This window comes from Hemiscyllium ocellatum, chromosome 8 (genome assembly GCF_020745735.1).
Source record: "Hemiscyllium ocellatum isolate sHemOce1 chromosome 8, sHemOce1.pat.X.cur, whole genome shotgun sequence".
NCBI lineage: Eukaryota > Metazoa > Chordata > Chondrichthyes > Orectolobiformes > Hemiscylliidae > Hemiscyllium > Hemiscyllium ocellatum.
The window spans coordinates 100101173-100114485 of NC_083408.1; the positions used below are offsets into that span (position 1 = coordinate 100101173).

The 13313-nt window shown below is 38.7% G+C and overlaps 1 protein-coding gene across 1 annotated transcript in view; it reads left to right on the plus strand.

Moving 5' to 3' along the window:
* Positions 1-13313, plus strand: part of LOC132817987 (tandem C2 domains nuclear protein) — a 70129-nt gene that overhangs the window by 23459 nt on the left and 33357 nt on the right. Inside the window, exons 3-7 of the mRNA XM_060828563.1 lie at positions 300-465; positions 2729-2863; positions 5692-5883; positions 11772-11942; positions 12602-12687. Of these exons, the coding sequence (XP_060684546.1) occupies positions 432-465; positions 2729-2863; positions 5692-5883; positions 11772-11942; positions 12602-12687 (618 nt within the window). The 5' untranslated portion in view covers positions 300-431. The remainder of the gene's footprint in view (positions 1-299; positions 466-2728; positions 2864-5691; positions 5884-11771; positions 11943-12601; positions 12688-13313) is intronic.

The following is a 13313-nucleotide window of genomic DNA, read 5'->3' on the forward strand; positions in this document are numbered from 1 at the left end:
AAGGATACTTTCCCTTGATTTATTATTGGTTCTAACACAAAATATCACTGACTTCAATTGAATTTAATTTAATATGTATTGTGTACGGTAATTTTTTTTGTATACAGGGCAATAACTCATTGTTGCTGGTCCCTGTGGTGTCCGTTCCAGTTTGAACAATGCGCATTTTATTATTTTGCAATTGTATTTTAGTTATTGGATTACATAAATCTTATGGTTTTCTAATACAATACTCAATGCCTTTGAAAACTACTTAAGCTTTTTTTGAAAATAAAGAAACATTCCTTTTATTTATACAGGTGTCTTGTGATATGCAGAGAACATTCATAACTTTAAAAATACATCCAGAACCTCAACCTGAGCTACAAATCTTCTCAAAACTTACTTTAAAAATAATTCCAAAAAGTCTTGGAGTCTGAGTATCTGGGAGAATGGCAGGTCTACAGTTGGTTACACCTTCACCAGGTAAGTGACTGGATTCCACTAAGACTTAGGAGTTCAGTTTTAATGAGGGAAATGTTTGTTATGAGTTCAGTGTCTCACTCTTTGCGCTGCTCTAGAATAACCTGAAAGAGTAATCTGGGTTAGCTGCCATCCCATTTTCCTGTTACTAGGTGCCTCGTGAACTGCTTTGTGACCAATTGTAAATGTTGATGGATTTTCTAATCACAGTTTCACACCACAGGATTTGTATTGATTTCTTTCTTGAGGCATTAAAATTAAGCATATTTATGAATTAGATATCAGAATTAGATAACTTGAACATCAGCCTATTACTAAGTTAGATTACCATGGAGGTCCCATCTTCTCAACTTCTCCTCTTGCCTGAGGTATGGTGACCCTCAGGTTAAACTCTCCACCAGTCAGCTCTCTCTAATAAGGACCACAGAGCTGCTCCCTCATTTCCCCAGGACCTGAATTGAATTCCTGGGTAATGAGAGAGCAGCCCTGAGGTCCCTTGGGACTATGGTTTTACTTTTACTTTATATTTACAATAACTGCTGATTAATACTGAAGTACATTTAAGATCATGTATAAAAGGAAAAAGTGGCTGTAAACTGTCAGAAATAGGCTGCTATATTTCTATCATATATTTTTTACAGTGGGAGGTTAACATCCTTGTGTTGATACCAATTACAAATCTAACTACTTATGAGTTTGCTTTATAAATGTGCACTGTTATTACACCACCATTTATGTCTCCATTTGGACACATGACTTGTTGATAACAGACCTTGAGCTAATACTAATGCAAATTACTAAGTCAGAAAGGTTGAATGACAGACTTTCTGTCATCAATCAAAAAGTAGAATCCACCATTTGCTGATCTTATAACCTTTTGCATTTCAGGAAGTTGATCACTTATTATTCCTTGCCTGATGTAGCGTAATCATCTCTCTTTGGTTAATTATAGGGGAGGTGGTATCAGAAATCTGGTTATCTGATATTTTGGGGTTGCATCAAAAATTCCATTTGAATAAGAACACAGTGTTGTACATTCTTCATAGTAAATATAATAAAGTTAAATATTGAAATGGCTATTACCTCATCAATGCCACTCTTTCTCCCTATCCCGAACTCTAAAAATATATTTATCTCCAGGGGTTGGGAGGAGGTTTCTCCCTATCTCTCATCATCCTGTCCCCTACATAATCTCCAACTTATCCTTATCCAGAAGTATATGCCAAAATTGTTTCATGATATTTGAAAAGCATATTCACTGATAATCGATTTGAATTCAGCTTGTATTATCTGTCAATTAAATACCAATTATATATCTTAGTATTTGATTTGCCTTTCTGATAATCACCTCAACAAAATCTTGTTTAGATTTCTAATTTATTAATCAGCTCATTGAAAATGTCAAAGGATCCTTACAGTGTGGAAACATGCCCTTTGGCCCAACAAGTCCATACTGACCCTCTGAAGAGTAATCCACCCAGATCCATTCCCCTACCCTAACACACCTAACCTATACATCCCTGTACAATATGGGCAGTTTAGCATGGCCAATTTACCTCACCTGCAATTTTTGGATTGTGGGAGGAAACTGGATCACCCAGAGGAAACCCACGCAGACACAGGGAGAATATGCAAGCTCCACACAGACAGTCGCCTGAGGCTGGAATCGAACCTGGGTCCCTGGCACTGTGAGGCAGCAGTGCTAACCACTAAGCCATCACGTTGATGGTGTATATACCTCACGTTATCTATTTCATTGTCCAGAACAATATATTTGTTCACCTGAACATAGCTATTGGACATTTGTGAACTCATCTATTCTGCATAACTTTTTCATTCTGGCAGGATATAGAACTAATTAAATCAGATCAATTATTTTATACACTCCATTGACAGTGAAGTTGAGAGTTCTCTTTGAATATAGATGAATAATATCCTTGAAACCTATCACCTGAACTAAAAGCTTAGTGTCTTCAGAAAATAAAAGAAAAGTGAATTTCCACTACACTGTTTATGAATAGCAGGTAATGTAGAATAGATCCATCTCCCAATGCAAGAAAATACTAACTTGAGAAGAGTAAATTAACACAAACTCTTCAACTTGTTCTGGCTTCTTGAAAGAGTTTGACTCCCCTTCCCCTAGCTCGTTCCTCATTGCTGGTTCTCCATAGACTTGCTAATATGACTCTCTTTGTAAGCCTATATTGAGCAATTGCTCACGCGTAGCTTACACTGCATTTCTCTTAAAACTTAACATCTCTTCCAGCATCGCTTTGGTTGCTTATTCCAGTTTTCATTGGATTGTTGCTTAGTGTCATACTGGGGCTCACAGCAGATTTTCTAAAGAATTGCTGTAAATCATTTTCAAAGGACAACAAAGGAGATGACAGCAAAATTAAAGGTAAGGTTCTCTTTCTCATGTTAAATTGTATTTTGTGGTCACAATGTAGTAACTGATAGATCCAGAAGGATAGATCCCAGATGGTTAAGGGTAAGGTATTGGCTTGGACAGAGGATAATACTAAATAGTAGATTGGGATAAATGAGCCCTTCTCTGGATGACGAACTGTAACTGGGATGCCGCAGGGTTCAGTTCTCAGATCTAAACTATTTACAATCTGTATAAATGAAGTGCAAGCAGGGACAGGGTGTAACATAGTGAAATTTGCGGATGATACTGAAATAGGCGGAGAAGCAGGCAGTGATGAGGAGATCAAGAGTTTACAGATGGATATTGATCGGCTAGGAGAATGGGTCAGAATCAGGCAAATGGAGTTTAATGTGGATAAGCGCAAAGTTGTCCATTTTGGCCAGAAAAATAAAAGGGTAAATTATTATTTAAATGAGAAGTTGATTCAAAATGTGTTACTGCAGAGGGATCTGGGCATCTCTGTGTGTGAATTACAGGAAATGGGTATGCAGGGGCAGCATATAATAAAAAGGCAAATGAAATCCTAGCACTTATTGCAGAAGAACTGGATTATAAAAGTAAAGAAGTATTGTTAAAGTATATAAGGCAATGGTAAGAACACACCGGGAGTACTGTGTCAAGTTTTGGTCTCTTTACTTGAGGAAGTGATTTGGAGATGCCGGTGTTGGAGTGGGGTGTACAAAGTTAAAAATCACACAACACCAGGTTATAGTCCAACAGGTTTAATTGGAAGCACACTAGCTTTCGGAGCGACACTCCTTTATCAGGTGATTGTGGAGGGCTCGATCGTAACATAGAATTTATAGCAAAAATTGTTATGTTAGATGAAAGGCTTAACAGACAATTAATTTTTCAATGTATAATTTCAGTTACATCACACTGTAAATATTTGCTATAAATTCTGTGTTAGGATTGAGCCCTCCACTATAACCTGATGAAGGAGCGTCGCTCCAAAAGCTAGTGTGCTTCCAATTAAACCTGTTGGACTACAACCTGGTGTTGTGTGATTTTTAACTTTGTACTTGAGGAAGGATATGGTGGCACTGAAGGCAGTTCAGAACAGGTTCACCAGGTTGATCAAAGAACTATTATACAAGGAATGGTTGAATAGCTTGGAGGATGTACTTGCTGGAGTTTAGAAGAATTAGGGGGGAGTCTGATAGAGGTATATAATATGCTAAAGGGGATTGATTTGGTAAATGTTGAACAGACGTTCACCCTTGTGGGACAGTCTTGAACAAGAGGTCATAGATATTGAGCGAGAGGAGATAGGTTCAAAACTGAGATGAGGAGAAACAACTTCTCTCACAGAGTTGCGAATCTGTGGAACTCATAGCCCCAGAGTGCAGTGGAGGCAGAATCAATCAACAGAATCAAGAAAGAAATGGGTATGTTTCTGTTGGAAAATGGGTTAAAGGGCTAGGAGCAGCATGCAAGAAAGTGGAGTTGAAACGAGGATAAGATCAGCTATGATCATGTCAAATGGAGAAATGGGCTCGAAGAACTGAATTACCTACTCCTGCTCCTAATTCCTATATTCCTATAACTTAGGGTAGATTTGCAACCTTCTGTTTACATGCGTGACTGGCTTTATGGCTTAGTCAAATTCATTAGGCAGATCCAATTTCAGCCTGAAAATTCACTCCATTAGTTGCATTATTAGTCAAGTGTTTTATTGACCAGATCATAAAATGCTAATTTGTCCCTATTTACATTTTTCTGCTTGCGACTCAACTTTGGAAGAGTCCATGTGAATCCCATACCAATCATCCTTCTAGGAAGATTGTAGAACTGTAGAGTTTAGTCCCCATAAACTGAAGTTTACTTTGTCAGGTAACTGGATAATATTCCATTTTTCTTTTCAAGAAACCATCCTTTGAATACTTATGCACTGTTTTCTGTTAAATGCTCTGGAAATTCAAACATTATTGTTAACAGTAAATAATTTAGCATTAGAATAATGTGAATGGGTACTATCACAAAAATTTGGATGACCATTCGTATAAAAGACCACGTTTATTGTGGAACATCAGAATAAAGGTGAATTTGACATTTAACCTTTGTAGTATTTGGAAAACTGGTTTCTGACTTGACTTATCCGCAACTTCTAGAGCGTCAATTTAGGGTTCCATCAAACGGACAGAAATTTGTAATCTAAAACAAAATCACTTGCCATGTGGAGCAACAGTAATGTAATAAGTTATGGAGTTAAACATCCAATTTGAGTCCTGTCAACCCTTCAAGCATCCCAGGGGTCCAAAAGGCAAAGCCATCACTGGTTGGGCAGGGGAGATGCCAGGGGGAGAAATGGAGAGTTTGGAGTGGGCTGGTTATAGTATTGGAGAAAAGTACACAGATATGGAGAGACAAGAACATGGATAAATAGAAATATACAAACATACTCATTCGGAGCAGGAAAATGCAACTTGGCCCTCAAGCCTTCTCCGCTATTTAATAAGACCTTGGCCAATCTGATTATTCTACATTCCTACTGATCCTCTTGTAATCTTATACTCACTTCCTTGTCATCACTTAGCCCAGGGGCCAATAGGAGGCTGTTGGTGTCATGAATTGAGTGCGAAGTGTTAAAAATTTTCAGAGCAGCCAGAGAGATTTTTCTCTGACATTTAAAAAAAAAATGAATTGAATAGAACAGAATTAAATTGCTAGTTCTTGCTTTGTTCATTAAGTATTATTACAATTTTGGTAGTGTTGTTACACAAATAGCTCAAATATTAACAAGGTTGATAATGAAGAATAATTATTGCAAAAATCAAACAAAGTTAAAATCTTCTCAGTTCCTACAGAGCCTGAAAGTCCACCTTCTAAACCAGAGTCCAGTGCTAGCCAGAAGAAGCTCAGATTTACTGAGGACATCTTGCTGTCCAAACTGCCTCCTGATGGTAAGGAGGTACGCTTTGTGGTACCAAATTTAACACCGACTTATATACAACCAGGTTTTAACTGGAAGTATGAAGACACAGCACAAGGTATGCCAACAACATAGACATTGCTCTGATTGTTTGCATTTTTGTTTAATTGTTGAGAATGTTCTACTTTAACTTCTGATTGTAATCTTTACACTGATCCTAATCATGACAACAGCAATAATTTGCATTCGGTTAGAGGAATATAGAAGAATGACTAAGTCATTTCATTTGGTGTAAAAAGTGAAAGCTGAGACATTTGGAAAGCTGAGTGAAGATTTGAAGGGATAACTGGATGGAATTTCAGAGTGTGTGACCTGGCTGTGCAAAAGGCAAAGCCATCACTGGTTGGGCAAAGGGCAAGCGAGACACCAGAGAGAGAAGTTGGAGTTTGGAGTGAGCTGGTTATAGTATTGGAGGAAAGTATACAGATATGGAGAGACAAGAACATGGATACATAGAAATATACAAACATACTCATTCGGAGCAGGAAAATGTGTCTTGGCCCTCAAGTCTTCTCCACTATTTAATAAGACCGTGGCCAATCTGATTATTCTACATTCCTACCTATCCTCTTACCATCTTGTATTTGCTTCCTTATCAAGAATCTGACTTAAAAATATTCAAGGTTTCTGTTTTCACTACATTTTGAGAAAAAGATTTCCAAAGACCCTTGAGTCTTTGTGAAGGAAAATAAAATGCTCCCTATCTCTGTATTAACTAGGTAATCCCTTAATTTTGAAAAGCAATCCCTGGTTCTGGACCTTGTACTGTCGCTGGGTCAAAATCCTATAACTCAGTCCCTAACAGAATTGTTGTTGTACCTACACAAATAGACTGTAGTGGTTCAAGAAGGCAGCTCACCACCAACTGGCCCAGCCAGCAAAGACAACGTGCTTTGGATGATGTAAAAAAAAAGCAAAAAAAAATTCTTTCTGCAGGCACCCTGTAGACCCGTAGGATCTTACGTTTCAGTTAAGACACTTCTTACTTGTGTGAGTTTTCCTAAAACAGTATGTTATAGCTGATGCACCTATGCTTAGGTCATCTTCAATAGCATTAAAAAAAATCTGGGCATGGATATCAAGGTAATGAAGAATCCAAAAACATTTATTACATATATTACATTCCCAAGCACACCCATTTGGGCTAATAATAATTTTTTGGTTTGCAACAGAGGAGCATGCTTCAAGTCGAATGTCATTTTTCAAGTGATTTGACATAATGTGGAGTTTGAGATCTTTATGCCCTTAGGTCACCAGTTATGATGTAGTGTTGATATCATGGGCATACTGACGTACTGACCTGCACTATAATTCAGTTTTCAGATGTTTATTTACTTACTTAACCGATTTAATCTTACTTAACCTTAATAGCTTCCTCATGTCTTCTTCACAGCTTGCTTCCCTACCTATTGTTTCTTTCCTAGCGAAGTTCCAACTTCATCAAAGTCATTTATATAACTTGTAGAAGGTTAAGACCCTGGCATCTGTCCATGTGACATGTAACTCATTACATCTTACCAACCAGAAAAAGACACATTTATGTCTACCGTCAGCTTCTGTTAGCCCGCCAACCTTGTTTCAATGCCATTATGTTAATATCCCCTGATCTGATGGGGAGACGATGGCCTGGTGATATCATCACTGGACTGTTAATTCAGAGACCCAGGTAAAGTTCTGGGAATCAGTGTTGCAAACCTGCCATGGCAGATGGTGGAATTTAAATTCAATAAAAATCTTGAAGTAAGAGTCTAGTGATACCATGAATTCATTGTCGATTGTCAGAAAATCCTATCTGGTTCATTAATGTCCTTGAGAACAGGAAACCACCATCCTCACCTGGTCTGACAAATATGTGACTCCAGACCCACAGCAATGACTCTTAACTGCCCTCTGGGCAATTGGGGATAGCAATAAATACTGACTTAGTCAGAGATTCCCTCATCCCATGAATGAATTTTTAAAAATCCCTACAGCTTTTACTTGCTTCAATAGCCTTTTGTGTAGTAATTTACACCTTCTGGGAATCTAACAAATTACATCCAGTGCCCACCAACCCCCCCCCCCCCCCCCGCCCCCTTTATCCATAGCACATGTACATGTTACCCTCTCAAAAACGTGGAAAAACATGATTTTCTTTTCATTAAAAGTTGATTCTGCCTGATATCTTGAATTTTGTTGTACGCCCTGCTGTGATGTTTTTAATATTAGCTTCTAACATCTTTCCTATGCACATGTTAACTGGCCTATAGATTCTTGCTTTCTGTCTCCATCCCTTTTTAACTAAAGGAACTATAGTCATTATTTTTGACTTGAATAGAACCTTCCCTGAATAAGGGGGAGTTTTGAATATTAAAACCAACACATCAACTATCTCACTAGTTATTTCTTTGAAGACCTTAAGATGGAATCTACCAGGATGTGGGAATTGTCAGTCCACAGCTTCAACAATTTGCTCAACTAAATTCTGTGGTGATTTTGGTTTTCTTGAATTCATCTTTCATGATTTACAGCTTTGATGGGAAGATGCTAGAGTTGGTCTGAAGTAGACAAGGTCAAAAGTCAAATGGCATCAGGTTAGAGTCCAACAGGTTTATTTGAAATGAAAAGCTTTCCCCAAGTTTGCAATATCAGATAGACCTGTTGGACTTTAATTTGGTGTTGTTTCATTTTTGATCTGATTTACAGCTCTTTGTGGGTTGTCTTTTGTATCCTCTGTATTGAAGATTAAAACAAAATTCATCCACCATCTCCTTATTTTCCCTCACTTTTCTTACAGGTATATGCTTTTTAAAAACTGTTTAATGCCATCTTTAAAAAAAGTTGAAAGAATTGCAGATGCTGTAAATCAGAAACAAAATTAGAAATTGCTGGAAAAGCTCAGCAGGTCTAGCAGCATCTATGGAGTATAATCAGAATTAACATTTTGGCTCCATTGACCCTATCTCGTTCTGAGGAACTGTCACTCAACACAAACCATTAACTTTGATTTCTCTCCACAGATGTTGCCAGACCTGCTGAGCTTTTCCAGCAATTCCAGCAATGTCTGGCAACATCTGTGGAGAGAAATCAAAGTTAATGGTTGTGTTGAGTGACACTTTCTCAGAACGAGATAGGGTCAATGGAGCTAAAATGTTAATTCTGATTATACTCCATAGATGCTGCTAGACCTGCTGAGCTTTTCCAGCAATTGTTTTTTGTCCTTTAACATTTTTAGGTCACCACGGACAATGGAACCAATCCTTGCAATTTTGTTTTCTCATCGAAATGTAATTATTCTGAGTATTTTTAAGTATTCCCCTTCATGTTTAACGCTGTACCTCTATTGACCTTTCCCTTTAACTAATTTGTCAATGCAGTTTAGTTAGTTCTGCTTTCATGCCTCCACTGTCATTCTTATTTAACTTTAAAATACTAGTCTTCTTCAAGCTGAATGTACTGCAAAGGGGAATGAAAAGTATCAAATTTAAGACTTTGGAGAATTAAAAGCCACTCTAAATCAGTGAGTACATGGTAATGACCAAGCAGGTTTTGAAACACTAAGATATGGAAAGTAGGACAATAGTGGGCCTTTCTGCTCTTTAGTCCAGCATTCCATTCGATGATGGCTGATCCTCTATGTCAGTGCCATATACTTGGTTTCTCTTCATACCTTTTGATGCCTTTAATGTCTTAAAAATTCATCAATTTCTGCCTTGAATATACTTGGTGACCTGGCCTCTGCAGCCTTCTGACAGAATTCCACAGGCTGACAACTTTCTGAATGAAGAAATGTTTTCTCATCTCAGTCTGAAATAGCCTACCTTGAGACGCTAATCCCTGCTTCTCCCCAACCAGGAGAAACATTGTCTGTGCATCTAATCTGTCTAGCCCAATTAGAATTTTATACACTTCTATCAGTTCTTCTAGAACACAGAGCATAGAATAATACAGCACAGGAACGGGCTCTTTGGCCCATGATGTTGTGCTGAATAAAATACGAAATTAAATTAATCCCTTCTGCCTGCACAGGGTCCATCATCCCTCCATTCCTTTGATTAGATTCCCTACAGTGTAGAAACAGGCCCTTAAGTCCCAACAAGTCCACACCAATCCTCTGAAGAGCAACCCACCCAGATCCATTCCCCTACACTTACACACCTAACACTACGGGTAATTTAGCATGGCCAATTCACCTAACCTGCACATCTTTGGACTGTGGGAAGAAACCGGAGCATCCCGGGGAAACCCACGCAGACACGGGGAGAGTGTGCAAACTCCACACAGACAGTTGCTCAAGGTGGGAATTGAACCTCAGTTCCTGGTGCTGTGAGGCAGTATTGCTACCCATTGAGCCACCATGCCGCCAATATGAAAGTGCTTGTCTAAAATTCCCTTAAATGCCCCTATTGTATTTGCCTCCATACAATCCCTGACGGTGTATTCCAGACTCTTATCACTATCTGGGTAAAAGATTTGGCACTCACAGCTCCTTAGAACTTTCCTCATCTCACCTTAAATATATGCCCCCAGTTTTAGACATTTCAACTCTAGGGAAAATTATTCTGACCTTCAACCCTGTCAATGCATCTCATAATTGTATAGGCTTCCATCTAGTCCCCTCAGCCTCCGCCATTCTAGTGAAAACAACCTGAGTTTTTCGAGCCTCTCCTTATACCTTATACCCTGTAATCCAGGCAGTATCCTGGTAAACCTCTTCTGCAACCTCTCCAAAGCTTCCACATTCTTCCTGTAGTGTGGCAACCAGAATGATCAGAATATTCTAAGTGTGGCCTAACTAAAATCTCATAAAGCTGCAACATGACATCCTAACTCTTGTACTCCGTTCTACCACCAGTAAAGGCAAGCATGCCATATGCCTTCTTTCCCACCCTATCTACTGTGTGGCCACTTTCAGGAAGCTATGGACTTGAACCCCAAGATGCCTCTGTACATCAATGCTGTTCAGGGTCCTGCCATTAACTGTATACTTTTCCTTCACATTTGACCTCCCAAAGTGCAGCACCTCACACTTACCTGAATTAAACTCCATCTGCCATTTCTGTGCCCATATATACAACTGATCTATATCCCACTGTATCCTTTGACAACCTTCTACACTATCCACTACTCTGTTGATCTTTGTATCATCTTCAAAATTACTAATCCAAGCAACTACATTTGCATCTAAGCTATTTATATATATCACAAACAGCAGAGCTCCCAGTACAGATCCACTAGTTATGGATCTCCTGCCTTCCATGGACAAGCCAATTCTGAATCTATGTGATCAGGTCACCATGGATACCTTGCATCTTAATTATCTGGATGAGCCTACCATGAGGGACCTTGCCAAAAGTCTTACTAAGATCCATATAGACAACATCCACTTCTCTACCCTCATTGATCACCTTTGTCACCTCTTCGAAAAATTCAGTCAAGTTAGTAAGACATGACCTGCCTTGTACAAAGCTATGCTGACTGTCCCTAATTAGGCCATGCTTTCGCAAATGTACATAAACCCTATCCCTAAGAATTCTGTTCAATAGCTTTCCAATCACCACTGTGAGACTCACTGGTCTGTAGTTTCCTGGATTGTCCCTATTCCCCTCCTTAAATCGAGAAACAGCATTGACTACTCATTCTTCTAAACCTTAGTGAATATAAATCCAATTTATCCTCCTAAAATAGTCCTGCCATCCCCAGTGAGAACCTTGTGAACCTCTGCTGCATTTTCTCTGTGGCAAGTGTATTTTTTAGGTAGGATGATCAAAACCACACTCGCTACTCCAAGTGTGGTCTCGCCAAGGTCTTGTGTAACTGCAGCAAGACATCCTTACTTCTGAACTCAACTCTTGATGCATATTGGAAACAATCATGTGCAGATGAATATTTTTTATAACTACACAGCTAAGCCAACGTGTTGAACAAGCCGACTTTTAAAATAGTCGATATCCATTTTTATGGCAGGTTTCTCAAGAGCTCAATATTCTGAAAGAAAACAGGAGCTAACCAATCTACATCAACAGCGGGCACAGTTTGATGAAATCTACAATCCTAGTTTTATGATGAAGCAAGTTAGCCAAGGAGGAGGTCGTCACACGCTATCTGCAGGAAACCCAGGCACTCTGTCTGGGTCAGGTATGAAATGCTCTTGAATTAATTGTTCCAAGAGAAAGGACAGTGATTAGGAAAATTAAAAATATGGAAAGACACAACTTAAGGCCAGATAATGGAGATGACAGTGAAGGAAAGAATAAACAAAACTGGAGGGGCACAGTGTGTATGGAAGAATGAAAGAGTCAGGTGTGCCGTTTTTATTAATTAACGCAGAGGTGATTAGAATTATTTGTCAATTAACTAAAGACAGCATTTGGGCTGGAGAAATATGATCTTTTAACCTTGATGGAAACCTGGCAACTTTGTTCCATTAATAATACCCTGTGATACAATCACTTCAAATATATCAACTGATGGCCTGTACCTATGATACAAGCTTAGCTAACTCAATAATCCTTGTTGACCCATTCCCATCTAACTGGAAGCTATCAATCAGCAGGTAACTGATTTGATGATGTGTCTCTCTCTGTCATGCACATACACACGTTCAATATCAAGAGCATACAGGGCAATACTGTATTCTGGGTTCCCCAGGGCTTACTGATCTCACAACCTCCACACTGTTCCCCCATGGACCAGGGAACCAACCCTATAACAGAGGTTAGCACACATGATCATCAAAGTCCATAATTGAATTATTATTCTTTCTTGAAATGCCCGATGTACTCTTTGTGTTTCAGCTTGGGAATTGAGGAGCCCAAAAATGAGTAATGCACAAGGCTTAAGCAGTTCCATGTTTGATCTTTCAAATCCACAGTGCATGCAAGTAAGTTTTCAATTAACTTTGACTTCTATAACTAACCCTGATTACAATCTTATTGGAGTCTGAAGTTGATATTGTTGGAACAGGTGTGCATCTTCTCTTATAATCCCAGATGAAACTGTGAAATTATATTACAATCCCAGACAAGGCTGCTCAATTTATTTTACAATCTGGCTCAGAACTTTATTGTTTAAAGAAGTTGAAATTTAAAATCTCAGGCTGTGGCTAAGAGAATAAAAGTGCAAGGTCCAACAGTATTTTTAAACAAACATAAGAAACAAACACACAAACAAAACACACACAAACACATGCCACTTATACTCTCAACATCCAGAATTAATATTAGGTAAATGTGAGTTAACAGAGAAACATGGCTGAACACTCACAAAGTACACAAATAATAAATGTGGCCAAGGCAATCCCCAGAGATTTCTCAGCAACGTACCCAGATACTATGAGTCACCGAATCTCATTTATAACTGACTCCTTAACAAGGGATTCCAATGACTCAGTTTCTGAAATCTCACCATGAAACTTGTTTAACAGATCTATTCGGCCTGGAGACTTTCCTGCTTTTTTTCCTTAACCTGCAAGACCTGTCAGGCATGATCGCTCAAACCCAGGAGAGC